The 13,039-nt window shown below is 44.8% G+C and overlaps 1 protein-coding gene across 2 annotated transcripts; it reads right to left on the bottom strand.

Annotated features, from left to right (window-relative positions):
- Positions 1–647: 647 nt before the first annotated feature.
- On the bottom strand, positions 648–12,818 carry LOC107207135 (deleted in malignant brain tumors 1 protein-like). Of its 2 annotated transcripts, XM_015633870.2 has the most exons (15): positions 12,729–12,816; positions 11,225–11,254; positions 9,483–9,521; positions 9,115–9,132; positions 8,586–8,888; positions 8,209–8,235; positions 7,785–7,832; positions 6,962–7,115; positions 6,580–6,794; positions 5,763–5,810; positions 5,195–5,345; positions 4,636–4,847; positions 4,218–4,390; positions 3,161–3,549; positions 648–2,652 (listed from the first exon to the last, which is right to left on the bottom strand). In XM_015633870.2, the coding sequence occupies exons 1-15, from the start codon at positions 12,790–12,792 to the stop codon at positions 2,367–2,369; spliced, it is 2,157 nt and encodes a 718-aa protein (XP_015489356.2). In that variant the 5' UTR covers positions 12,793–12,816; the 3' UTR covers positions 648–2,366. The 2 variants fall into 2 exon arrangements, with proteins under 2 accessions (XP_015489356.2, XP_015489353.1); XM_015633867.2 differs by lacking the exon at positions 11,225–11,254 and having other exon boundaries at positions 12,729–12,818.
- Positions 12,819–13,039: the final 221 nt, after the last annotated feature.

The raw sequence follows: 13,039 nt of genomic DNA, 5'->3' as shown, positions 1-13,039 counted from the left end.
TGTTAGAGAAGATGAATTTGTATTGGTCTATTTATCTAAATATAATGGAAAAAATCAAGGGGGAAAAGGTGGTGGAGACATTTTAAAAGAATAAAAAATATATCTTTATGGCTTTCATTGACATTTAGATATATCAGACTGACTTCAAGCTCAACAAATATGGTCCCAGAACAGATCAGGTCCATAGAAATGTTCAAAGTCCTCTGAAAAGATTCTGCATTGTGTTAGAATTTCATAGATCTCATCTCTTGCTATTTCTTATCCTCATCCCTGACCTATATGCTTTTCTTGAGGATTTCACTGTGCTGCAGTTCTGGCTTTGGTGTTCCCTGGTCCACATGAATACAACACAATGGATCTACTCTGTCCTGTCATAAGGATGGGTGAGTCATCCCTTCAAAAAGAAAAAGACAATAGCCATTGACTTATTCCATTGTTCTCTTTGTAGCTGCCACCCTACAGTGTAGCAAGATTGGTGTAGTTTTGAACCAAGAACTTGAGCTAAGAGTCATAATAACATGAGCTTTTACTGAAGTGACCAGCAGCCTTGAAAGAGAAATAAAGGCTAGTACAAGCCTTTTCAAATAAGATTTGGTCAAGCACTTCAGGGAAGTTTGGTTTAAAAAAAGAAAATGTGAGAGTAGATGTCATTTATTAATAATCATTTGCATTTATTAAGAACACTATCAAGACTACACCATTTGCCCTAAACTGAAGGATTTATATAGAGCTGGAGAAGACTTATGATACATAGCTAAGGAATGGAGAGGAGAACTTCAGACCTGCAAATATGACAGTGCAAATACCTCTTTGGGGATATTGATGTATTTTCTGTTCATTCGCCAGTATTTAATAGAGAGGGAAATTATAGAGACATGTGGGGTTTTGCTGCAATTTTGGAGGTTGTGGTTGCATGATAACAGAAAGTTATCAGAAGCCATTAGCTACTCCACTGACTTAAGTCACAAATATTAAACCCTTGTGTGTCATTAAACTTTCATCCAGTTCAATCCTCAATCCATGCTATCTTCCAGCCCTCTTCCCTTTCAGGAGCCTTCCACTGAAAAATTTCCTCTGGCAGTGGTACAGTTGCTTTATCTCAGTGGTACACCATAAGTGAAAGTCATTGAAGTCTCATCTAACATTTTTTTCACTTGGGAAGTTCTGAACACATTTCCAGCTCCCACTCCTTATGAAACATGTGGTCCAGACCCTGCCCCAGCTCCTTTGCTCTTCTCTGGACATGCTCCAGCACCTCAGTGACACTGCAGCAAAACTGAACCCAGGATCTGAGGTGCCTCAGCAGAGCTGGGTCCCTGTACATGGCACATGATGGCACTCAGGGTGACAGACACGAGGTGTTACAGACAGCATAAGGTGTTGTGCTGTGCCCATCTCACAGCGGATCTGGCTGTGTTTTTCACTAGCAGAATCAAGATATCCATTTTAGGAAGAGAGAGTTTATGGTTCATGCATTATGATTAAATAAATAGTCTAATATTACAGGGTGGCAACCAATTTGAGGGTTGTTAAAACTTCCCTGGTCTTTTGGCTTCCTACAATGTTGTTATGTCAAGCCCACTTCTTTTCATGAAGTGAGCCTCCACCATGGAAAGCCTGTCAGGCTTGGATTTTAATCTTGAATCATAAATGAAATTACCCAGTGCAAGGCAATTGTCCAATCCACAAAATTATTCAGTGTGACCAGGTGCTTAGCAAGGTTCACATAATCTGATATGGAATTACTTTCTTCATTTTCTGCTTCAAGAGAAACCCACCCAGAGTGAAAAAGTGGACTGGATGATCCCTGTGGGTCCCTTCCATCTCAGGATATTCTGTGATTCTATGAACTGCCAGGGGCTGACAGCAAAAATTAAACTATTCACAGGAAACATCAGATGGAACAGCAACTGAATTCATGTTTTCCTGGATGATACAAGAATTCAGCTCTGGGAGAGATGAAGAGACCTGGTCATGCTTTATCCCTCATCATTTTATGTCCAAAACATAAAAAATGCTGGAAAATATTATTCTAGAGTAACAGATTCCTTACATTCCAACACATCCAGACTCAGGTGTACTTTAAAAGAACTTGTTTATAGAACCTAAACTGCAATTTCAACATTTCAGTTTTACCATTAAGAAAGCAATGAACAAAAAGCTTAAAGATCACAAATTTCATTCCCCATAGAACTGCCGAGGTAGCATTTTTGTTATATGGGGATGACTGACATGAAGTGGGATTAACAGGCAGGAGTCAGTAAGCACATTCCTAACATTTATTCTAGACCTTCTGGCAATCTGGCAGCAGTTTCTTCCAGAATTCAATTAGCATTTAAAGATGCTGTCTGTCAAAGGAGACAGTTTTATTCAGACTCATTTTCATTCCTAATCTCAGGTGCAGGTTCCCAAAGCTGTATTGGGCCAGCAACAACAATCACACTTTCTAGGTCAGAGCTTGCCTCTCTCTTGGACCTTTGAACACAGCCTTGGTGGCACCTGGAAGAATAGTCAAAGGCCCTGCACACCACCAGCTCACACTGCAGGTAAACCTCGGGGTTGCTCTGAATGAACTGGAAGGCCTTGAATTTAAACCGGAGGGTGTGTCTGCTGGGTGAGTAGTACGAAGCATAGGTAGGGTCTTTAACACACCTAAAAAGAAGGAAAAAAAACCCCTCTCATGAATACACAGGCAGTAAAACACACAACATGACAATGAAAATGGTTCAGAAAGCTACAAGTGGGAAAAAACCAAAATGCATTTTTTTGGCAGAATTGAACAACATTGCCTTTCCTCAGCCTGGAGTGTGTCTGATACCTGGTGTTTGTATGATTCTGTGAAGGTAAATTAACCTTAGCTGAGGTATGTCACTAGTACCTTTTAAATAATCATAATAATAATCATCATCATCATCATCAACTGGCCATAGCCATTTAGTCTACATCATATTTTAGGCTGTGATGTCTGTTTGTGTTGTATTTTGGGTCAATCCACTCCTGTTTTCCCAGTAAACCCTGAATGCCCTTGTCCATTAATTAATTAGAAGTTGTCATTATTTTGTGCTATATTCACACTATTCCATTAAATGAAAAAAAATTAATGAGAGATACAGGAGTTTGAAGGCAGTTATATCTGTAGTTGCAATGCATAACAACTCACCCATTCTTGACTATAGCATAGGTTCCTGTTGTGAAATTGTGGCGAGTGGGAGATGCCACACAAGTGTCCAGAAACAACTCCAGCATTGGGTCAGAGCTGTGCAAGGAAGCTTCCAGGAACAAATTCTGGTTGATGCTGACATAGTAGGGTGAGTCATACACTGGTCTTGAGAAGCTTGAAGAGTCATAAAATGTGAGGTTTACATCGTATCTCTCATATTGAGTTTCATTGACTTCAAAATTGTCGTCCGCGATATACATCGTTTGTGCCCACGTGTTCTGGAGCATCTTGCAGTTGACATGCAAGAGAAGATTTCTAGTTCTTGTGATTAATGTGCCGGAAGAGGACCCTCTAATAATGTTGGAATAGCTGATTGTGTTGTTGTTTCCCTGTTTGGCACATAAAATAAACCACAAAATTAATTCATTTAATCAGGTAACCTATTATACATTCTAAATTTTGCTGTATCCTTGCAGCAGTGTTCATTGTAAAAACATTATTTCCCAGAAAGTGTGATGTGGAAAAATCTGAATCTAGGGATTTCTGTTCTCAAGATAAAAATCTATATTCTTCATGTGATATTCAGTGCCCACAATTTTGGCCTAGAAAGCTACTCACAATAAATGCAGACATAACAGAATTAAATACAACCTGTACAACATTAAATATCTGAAGGTTCAGGTCCAGCTCATTATCTAAGCTGAAATCTGGCTTCAAAACTAATAGTCAGATTGAGTAAAAGCTTTGAAACCTTTTTAACTATCACACTCATCTTGGGACTTTGAAAATGCCAGGTATTTGTATCCTTCCACAGGTTATTCCTTGGGAGATTGATAATGGGCTCTAAGAGAATGCTCTGCTAGCAGAGGCAGGAAATGCAAGTGCAAATAAACCTTATCCTTCAGAAGAGAGGGAGACAACCCATAATCACCAGGACACTTCCAGTCCCTGCAGATCCCAGTTAGGTTTCAATTTGTGTTTTCAAAGCAAATTTTTCTGTTTGAATTTTTGATATCCTCCCATTATTTTCCCACTTGGTTGAAACGTTCAGTCCTACCTCTCTGACGGTGCCACAGCGAGTGTATGGAATGTCGAATGACACATGATTTGATGTGATGTTGGGTCTGCAAAAGGGGTCGTTCAGGGTGAGGTTCCAAGCAGAGTAGCCGTGGGACTGAAGGAAGTATCTGCTCACAACCACGTGCATGTAGTTTGGCAAACACAGCAGGGCTAGTGGATGGCAAAGAAGATACATTACAAGCTCGGTGAAGTGACCAAAAAAGGTTGTAAGTAGTGGATTAAATAAACACTATCTCTTGCAGCTGATACAGCAGAAAGAGTTCAGAATCCAAACCATGGACTTGAATCTCCATGAAAACACAACAGATCTAATTTAAAACAACATTAACAAGATTAACAATCAGTGAATCAGAAAGTAATCGAAAAGCATGTTTGTGCTTTAAGGATGAACTTACTGGTGCTGTCATCAGCTGGGGTGGAATGATAGTTGGCCTGAAACCCTCTGTATGTGTATCGGGAGTTACTGTGGAAGCGGACGGTCAGCAGGTTTGAGGACGATGTGTACATGGGGCGATAACCAGAACAAATCTTCCCAAGGACAGGAGAGGTCTGAAGGGGCCCATCATAGATTTCCACGTAGTCAGAGAGGCATCTGCCACCTTCCATCCTGGGAAGCAACACAGCTATTTAGTTTAATGCTTCATTTTTATGTTCTTGAGTATTTGTTTGCTTGTTGGTTTGGTTTTTTTAGTCAGATTAACTCTCTCTAGCAGAAGGATACGTTTGATTGATATGACTGTCAAATCTTTGGAACAGAAGCTGCAGCCTCCAATTTCTGTCTCAGGAGATGCCAGCCACATTTTTGAATAAATAAGCAAAAATGAGCACATTTTTCATCTCCAAATGTACTAAAAGCTTTGATGAAGACCCTTGAAAGGAAGTAGGCATTTGCTTAGTAAGTCCAAGCTGTCAATCCCATACATTCATCTTCCCAAGTGATAAATTCTTACTTACTGAATATCTGTAAATACAAGTGTGACACGGAAGTTGCTCTTTACATGTATTTCCCACACACAGTTGGCATTGTTTGGATAATTTCTGGGGTAAAATGGGCTCTGTAAGGTACCAGATGAAGAGGAAAGCAAGCCACCACAAGAATAATCTTCTGCAGAGAAAAATACAAGAAAAAGATACGTATGCACATTTAGGGGTGTGTTTGGAGTATATCTGTGTGAAGTTTATGTCTAATCACAGAGATAGTGACTTCTATCAGCTTCAGTGGCCTCTCTATTAGGTTAAAATACATCTGAATGAAGATTAGGAGATGCTACCCACATTGAGTAGATTTTATAATGCTGATCTGTAGTGCCTGCATTATCAGGACACAAATATTTGCCACAGAACTGCACAGATTTTGAGGCAGGAATTGTGGAAATCAGCTACTCCTTGAAACAGGAAATCCACATTACAATTGCTAATGACCAAAGGGAAGAGGGAAAAAAAAATCAAATAATTTTGTTTCAAAAAATAGAATGCTGATAAATATCCAATTCATAAATTTACCCAAGTCCTTCAGACCTACCTGAGGTTGTTAACGGAGTGGTCATCCAGTTGGAAGTACTGTTGGGAGCTGTAGGGAGAGAGCAGCAGGTGAACACTCAGCATTTTGCCTGAGAGAAGCAGCCCCTCTGGGGGTCACCTGTCCCCAGAAGGGCTCCTGAAAGGACACCAGACCCACAATCACTACCTGGACACATGGCAGGATCGTGTGTGGCTGCACCTCCAAGCCTTCCCCCTCCACCCACCAGCCCAGGCAGCTTGTGCTCTGCTCAGCTCCCATCAGCAGAGCCTTGATCTCCTCTGTTAATGGTCAGCAGGGTGGCACAGAGTGGACCCTCTGCATGTTTGCTGGTGACACCAAACTGGGAGGAGGGGACAGCCAGGCAGATGGTGCTGCTGCCATCCAGAGAGAGCTTGGCACTGCAGACAGAGAGCCTTGCTCCTCCACAGCTGCCAAAAAGGGGCTCACTGCTCTCTGGCTGAGCACATCAGCTCTCTTTATTTTGGGAAAATCACAGGCCTTTGGCCTCTGCAGCAATGAGTGTGCCAGGGCTGAACAACTCCTCTGCACACAGCATAGGCCAGGAAAATTGATGAGAGCTCAGTGGCATCACTGGGGGAGGTGGAGAGAGTGCCATTCCTGCCCACCAGGCAAAGAAACAGTGTCTGGCAGCAGCTTCATGGCCATCCTGTCCTGAAAAATGCCCTTGAGCCAGGATGCCTCTAAGTGGGTCCAGAGGGTCTGCATGCCCACAAGGTGTTGAGAGGCGCCAGAACCTCTTTGTGATTGAGTTTGAGCTTCTGTCCTGGCAAAGAGTAAAGGACAGCTTTAGTCTTACCCACGGTGGTATGGAAGTCAAGAAATGATGAGTAGTAGGCATGGAAGCCTCTCCTGCTGACGCTGCCATCACTGCGGAACAGGACGGTGAGCTGGTTCCCGGATGAGTTGAAGAAGCTGTTGTTGTCCCTGCAAACAAGGCCGAGGCGCGGGCTCTGGGTGGACCCTCCGTCGTACACCTCGATGGCATCGTAGGAGCAGCTGTTGCCCTCCAGCCTGCAGGGAGAGGAGGATGTGTCTGCACCACAAGCAGCAGGAGCTGCGGGGCCCAGCAGCCCGGCCCCACGCCCACCTCACCCCAGTGCTCGGGCAGGGGCTGCCGAGGCCCCGCAATGGGGACGAAGCCGGCCCTGAGCCCGCTGCCAGCGCCCGGCCGGACTCACTCCACGTCCGTAAACTGGAGCTGGATCCTGCGGGCCGGGTCCCGCAGCCGGATGTGCCACACGCAGTAGGAGTTGTGAGGGTAGGAGTTGGGGTACCCCGGGCTCTGGAAGGTGCCGGACAATCCCTGAAGTAAGCCACCACAGGAGGAGTTCTCTGAGGAAAACAGCAGAGCACGGGCAGAGAGCTCTTATCCCATCACCAGAATCCGTCAGGGAAGGGCATGGCCCCACCAAGGAGGCTGTGCCACGGCCCCATAGGGACCCTCCCTCCTGCGCACCCCAAAACAGCTCCCCTGCATCCCCCCAGCCCAGGGCACGGGTTGTGCTCAGCTCATGCAGTAACCCAAAGCCATGGGGCTGGCTGTCCAGTGGGACTCCTAGGGAAGGAGATCATCAGACCCCTTAACTTAAATATGGTCAGTGACAGAGCTGGAGGCACCTGGTGCAGGGTTGACTCCCAGCACTTTTCCTAGGAAATACAATCTGCTGGGAGTCAACCCTCTCTAAAAGCCAGGTTCTTTCCAGCAGTGCCCAGTGAGGGGACAAGAGGCTATGGACACAAACTGAAACACAGGAGGTTTCCTCTGACCATCAGCAGACATTTTTTTGTCTGTGAGGGCAGACACAGGTTGCCCACAAAGGTGGCAAATAGCCAAGAGCCCTCTGGATATGGTCTTGGGAAGCCAGCTCCTGCTGATCCTGATTTTAGCCAGGGGCAGGACCAGATGTACTCCAGAGATCCCTTCCAACCTCGCCATCCTGTGATTCTGTGATGTGTAACAGGGCAGAAGCTAGTCCAACCCCACAGCTCCTCTGGATTTACCATATGTAGTCCATGACCTGGAGAACATCAATCCGGAGACAGCTGGTGCTGCAGGAGAGAGCAGCAGGTGAGCAAGCAGTGTTCTGCCTAAGAGGATCATCCTGCTGGGAGTCCACCCTCTCCAATGGGAACCCCGTTGAACCCAGATAAAAGCCAAAGCCCACAGTCAGCACTGGAATGTGACAGGACTGAGATGGCTGCAGTGCCAACACTTGCTCAAGGACATTTTCTGTAGCAACATGAAAACCAGTGCCAAACCTCTCCCACAGAAGTGGCTGCTCAATCCCAAAGGATCCCAAGCAATCCCACATCTCCCCGAATGTTAGGGATGTTAGCCAAGGTCTGTAAGTGCAGCCTGCACAGAGCATCCCAGAGAAAGAAAACCCCATAGAAAAGCTGTATATAAACAGAAATCTCTGGTTACCTGTTGGAGGCACTGTTATTCCAGAGTCTGGAAGGAGAAAACCAGAGGGTGTGAGGCACTTGGACTGCTTGGCTCCCCTTGGAGCAAGTATTTAATTTCAAGGAAAGTTATGGAGGGACTCATGGTGAGGTTAGCCTGACTATAAACTATCCCTCCCCTCACACCCTGCTCTGTGCAGAAAATCCCAGATTTCCCAGGTACAGTCTGCAAACACAAGATTGATGCTCCCCCTGAAACGCCACCCTCTGCATCAGGGACATAGACCCACGATCTGCTGCTGCCCTGCTGAGCACGGAGCAAGGGCTGGACAGCCTTCATCCCACCTCACTCCAGACAGCTTTTCATCAGAAAAACGCCACCAAAACACAGACACCCACCTGAGCACACGACAGAAGCATCTCCATGGTGGCAGACACGGTACTGGTAGGTGTAGGGGCAGTGCCACAAGTAGCGCTCGGTGCCCACACAGTTCACCTCAGTAATCATGTAGGAGTAGAAGTTGTTGGAGGGGAAGGAGTGTGTGTCTGTGAGAGGGGAGCCACAGCCCAGCTGCCTGCACACCACCTCGGCGTCCTGCATGTCCCACAGGTACCCACACACCTTCTCCCAGGCTCCAAAGTAGTAGATCTCCACATTGCCTGCACACCGGTCGGGCCCACCACTCAGCCTCAGCTGCAGATCTTTGAGAGACACAAACCCCTTGGTCAAGCTGGTGGTGCTCTGGGTCCGGGCAATGACATCCCACATCTTCTCTGGGCGTGTCTGCATCCACCTGCAGCACAGCCTAGGGCTGGCTGCCCCTTCTCAGCTCCCTCACAGTGGGATGGAGAGGTGGGGGCAGCAGGGGCAGGCACATCCCATCCCTGGGCCCAGGGCTGTGACAAGAACCCTGGCAGAAGGACTCACCATCATATATGATTTGAGCTGTGGAGGAGAACAAGCAGGAAAAAAACACACAGAGAGCAAGAGAATTAGGACCAAGTTTTTGGGAGCTGTCAGTGCTCTCTACTCTTCCTCCAGTGAGTCAAGATCCCACTGAAGGGCACAAGTGATAGAAGATCTTACTTCTAGCAAGGAGGCTGGTTGCTGGAGAGCAAAGCCATCCCCAAATTCCTGCCTCCCAAATAATTTACTTCTCATGTACATCTCCATCCCCATCCTAAAGAAAACATGAGCTTTTTAATCATACTAATTTGTCCCCAAGAATAAATACTATGACAAAACATAAATCTATCACTATTATATAAAGTAGCAATCTGGTAAGGTCTACTTACTAGTCGTGTGGTCAGGAGTTGTTGGGGGACCACTTGTTTCTAGAGAAGAAAAAAATAGGATAGTATGTATAGGTCAACAAGGCAAATTTAACATGAAACTTCCTCAAACCTTGTTTCAGTCTCTAGCAACTTACAGCCAATGAACTTTAGATCCAGAAGATTTCTGTCTGTTTTAGTAACTCTCAGCACTTTTTTCTTCCATTAACCATCAATACCCTTTGTGAACCCACCAAAACCTGCAACTGGTCCAGAGAGTGCCTTGAAGTGGGACCAGTTTTCTCAGGTCACCCAGCCCCCTGAACTGGAAGACAGGGACAGGGAGCAGAAGGAACCCACCATAATCCAAGGGGAAACAATCAGTGACCTGCAACACCCCTTGGATATTCACAAGTCTGTGGGGCTGGATGGGATCCACTCAAGGGGGATGGAGGAAAGAAGGCTCAGGGGGAACCTTATTGCTCCCTACAGCTACACTGAAAGGAGGTTGGTGTAGGTGAGGGTCAGTCCCTTCTCCCGAGTAAGGAGTGATAAAACATAGCCTCAAGTCAGACTGGAGATAAGGGGAAATCCCTGGAAAGAACAGAAAGAAAGAATTTCCTGGAAAGAACAGACTGCCCCGGGCACTGGTGGAGTCACCATCCCTTGAAGGGATTTAAAAGACATGTAAATGTGGCACATGTAGACATGTAAATGTGTGGGACTGCTGGATTAATGGCTGAACGATCATCTTAAAGGTCTTTTCCAATTCTTTGATTCTATCTGCTGGCTTCACCTGATGGATCAGGAGCTGTTAGCTCTACTACTGATGTGAGAATAGGCTGTGAAAAACTGCCTCTTTCTCTCTCTCTCCAAATCAAGAACAACGGAAATGAAGATAACATAAAATATCTGGGGAGGTTGTCAGAACAAGGCCAGTGACAAGGGAGGCTGCACATCTCATTATTTTTTATTTTACCTGCACAGCTGCAGGTAAAAATGGGGTCTCCAAAAGCTCTCTGTCCCAGGTTCTGCTCACATCTCCACCACATCCAAGCCACCTTTCATTCCCTTCCACTTCCAACACCACTGATTCTATCAATACCACGCAGCTGGCGTCAATAACTGGGTGAAAGAAGGGTTTTCCCTGCTAGGGCTAATAGAAAGCCTCCAGGTGGCACTAAGAGATCGAAGGTGTCCAGCAGATCAGGGCTCTGGCACTTGGAGAAGGGTGATCTCTTCCCCTGTGTTCTTGTGATGGGGGACAGCACCAAACCTATAACCAGAATTAATAATGGCATTTGTGTGAGTCCTGCTCTGTCCCTATATAGGTCGCTGAAAAGCAGTCTACAAACCTGCATCCAGCCAAAATTTGTCTTTTTAAACTGTGGATAACTTTGCTGTGGGCTTTCAGAGATACTCAGAATCTGCTGCATTCATACAGCCTCCACTTTTCACCTGGTTTTATTACCCTAAGGTTTTAACCCAAGCAATGATTTAGCTCTTCATTGCAGTGATGACTCTCATTCTTTTTGAGAGGAGCAACAGATACTCAATTCTATTCTGTGTTTTAAGTGCACATATGTGCTGCCATATGGATCCTATGTGGGTGCATTCAGCATCTGGGACCCCAGTCTGAAGGACACTGACTACCTTGGCTTGTTGGCTATCACTGGACTAGAAGAGTTTTCATCAGCCTGGAGAGAGATTATTTAGCAAGGCCAACTCTATAAACAATGTACATTTTTATATAACTTTGAAGTTACCTGCTGTTAGAGGTATTTTTGCTGGAGAATCTGCTAGCATCAACACAGGAAACAAAAACAAGAAAAAAACATGTTGAAGGAACATTACATGAATTAAGTAATAAGGATGAGAAGTTTGCATGCACAGGATCCCCTGGTGTCACTGACAAAGGGATGTCAGTGGATTGGCAAGGGAATGGATTAGCTCCAGCTGTTGTTTGGGATAAATCCTGCTCTGTGGACAGCCTGAGAGGTGGGAATACACCCTCACTAACATCACTGCCATCATTTCTGGATGCAGAAGGCTCTGACAGGGACAAGTGTCATTTATTCAGATATTATGAAACTTTCCAACATATCCCACCACACTGCTCCTCATGCATGCAAGGCTTTAAATCTAAATTAGCTGGATGGGTAATGAAAGGGTTAAACAGCAACTCAGTATTTTCCAGCTGGACATCAGCATCCCAGCTTAGTTTTCAATATCACTAATTGCACCTCAAATATTTATGGAGGGAGAAAATAATGGGGGCATTAAAAACCCGAGTCTGGAAATGGCCCTGAGTGTTCTTTCTTTCTGCTGTGTGTGAGGGGGTGTGTGGGACCATGGAAAGGGAAAGCAGGTTTTTGATTTTAGTTCAGTGGTTGAAGTCAAGTTCATTCCAGAACTTTACACCTGAAAGAGAAAGAGTTGGAAAGACAGCAGCTGTGGCAACACTTTTGATGTTTTTCCATCTCTGCATAGAGGACATAGCAGCAGCTGCTTAAAAAGAAAGGTCTTGTCTCTCCCAGCACCATGCTTGCACCCTGCTCAGTCAGGGGAGTCTCACCTGGGAAGGAGGAAAGTGTTTTTTGGATGCAAAAAGGCCTATTTCACCCTGTTCCAAATATCCCCCCTCCCATCAGACCCACCAATATTTGTATTGGTCCCCAAAGGGATGGAAGTGGCTGGGCAGACCATTGACTCTGCAACCAAATTAAATTAAGCTCCTAACATAGGAATTAGCCTGTGAGAAATTAGACTAATAAAAAATTACAGTAATTTCCATTATAATCTAATCTTTATAATAATAATGTGGACAGGAATATGTGTCATACTTGTTTTATCTAAGGCACTCTGTTATTAAACACCAGAGGGTTAGAGGTAACAATGTACCTAATCAAAACAAACCCCACGCTTCGTACACCTCACCTTCTTTAAAATAAACATGTATTTAGTCCAGAAAATACTTATTAGTCTTTAAATCCATTATCCTAATATAAAGGATCAGAAGATATTATCATTGGCTTTACAGTATATTCATTTTAATTTTCTTTACTAGACTTTTTATGTAAAATGATGGGGAAAAAAATAAATTCATTAGGCGGATTTGATAACATTGATTTGCTCAGCTCATAGGTTTGACCTGTTTGTGGTTTACAAAAGAGCTGAGCCATGTTGGTAAATCCTCTTTTACTCTTAAATCTTGACATTAGCCCAAGGTGAAATATAGCTACAAAGGTGATCAAAAGTGAGGCTCTTTACCTGCATCCACCTGAATGTGAAGAATTATCATCACCAGCCAAGACAAGATCCTGGTGGCAGCCATCTCCTTGGAGCTCCTGATGCAGGAAGACACCAGAATTTATAGGCAGAGTCACCAAAGGGTGCAGCTCAGCAGTCCAATCTCTTGTTTCTGTAGCTCAATACCACATTCCCCACTGCTTCCACCTTCCATCACCGCATGTTTGATTTGTAAACCAATATTTACAGCTTCCTGGTTCTACAAGAAAACAACACCTGGCATCTGATCCAGGGAAAGCAGAGATCAAAAGTGGTTGCAGGAGCTGCTATTT

Source organism: Parus major, chromosome 6 (genome assembly GCF_001522545.3).
Source record: "Parus major isolate Abel chromosome 6, Parus_major1.1, whole genome shotgun sequence".
NCBI classification, from domain to species: Eukaryota; Metazoa; Chordata; class Aves; order Passeriformes; family Paridae; genus Parus; species Parus major.
Note: the sequence above shows the minus strand (reverse complement) of the source record. Positions and strands in the feature narration are given on the sequence as shown.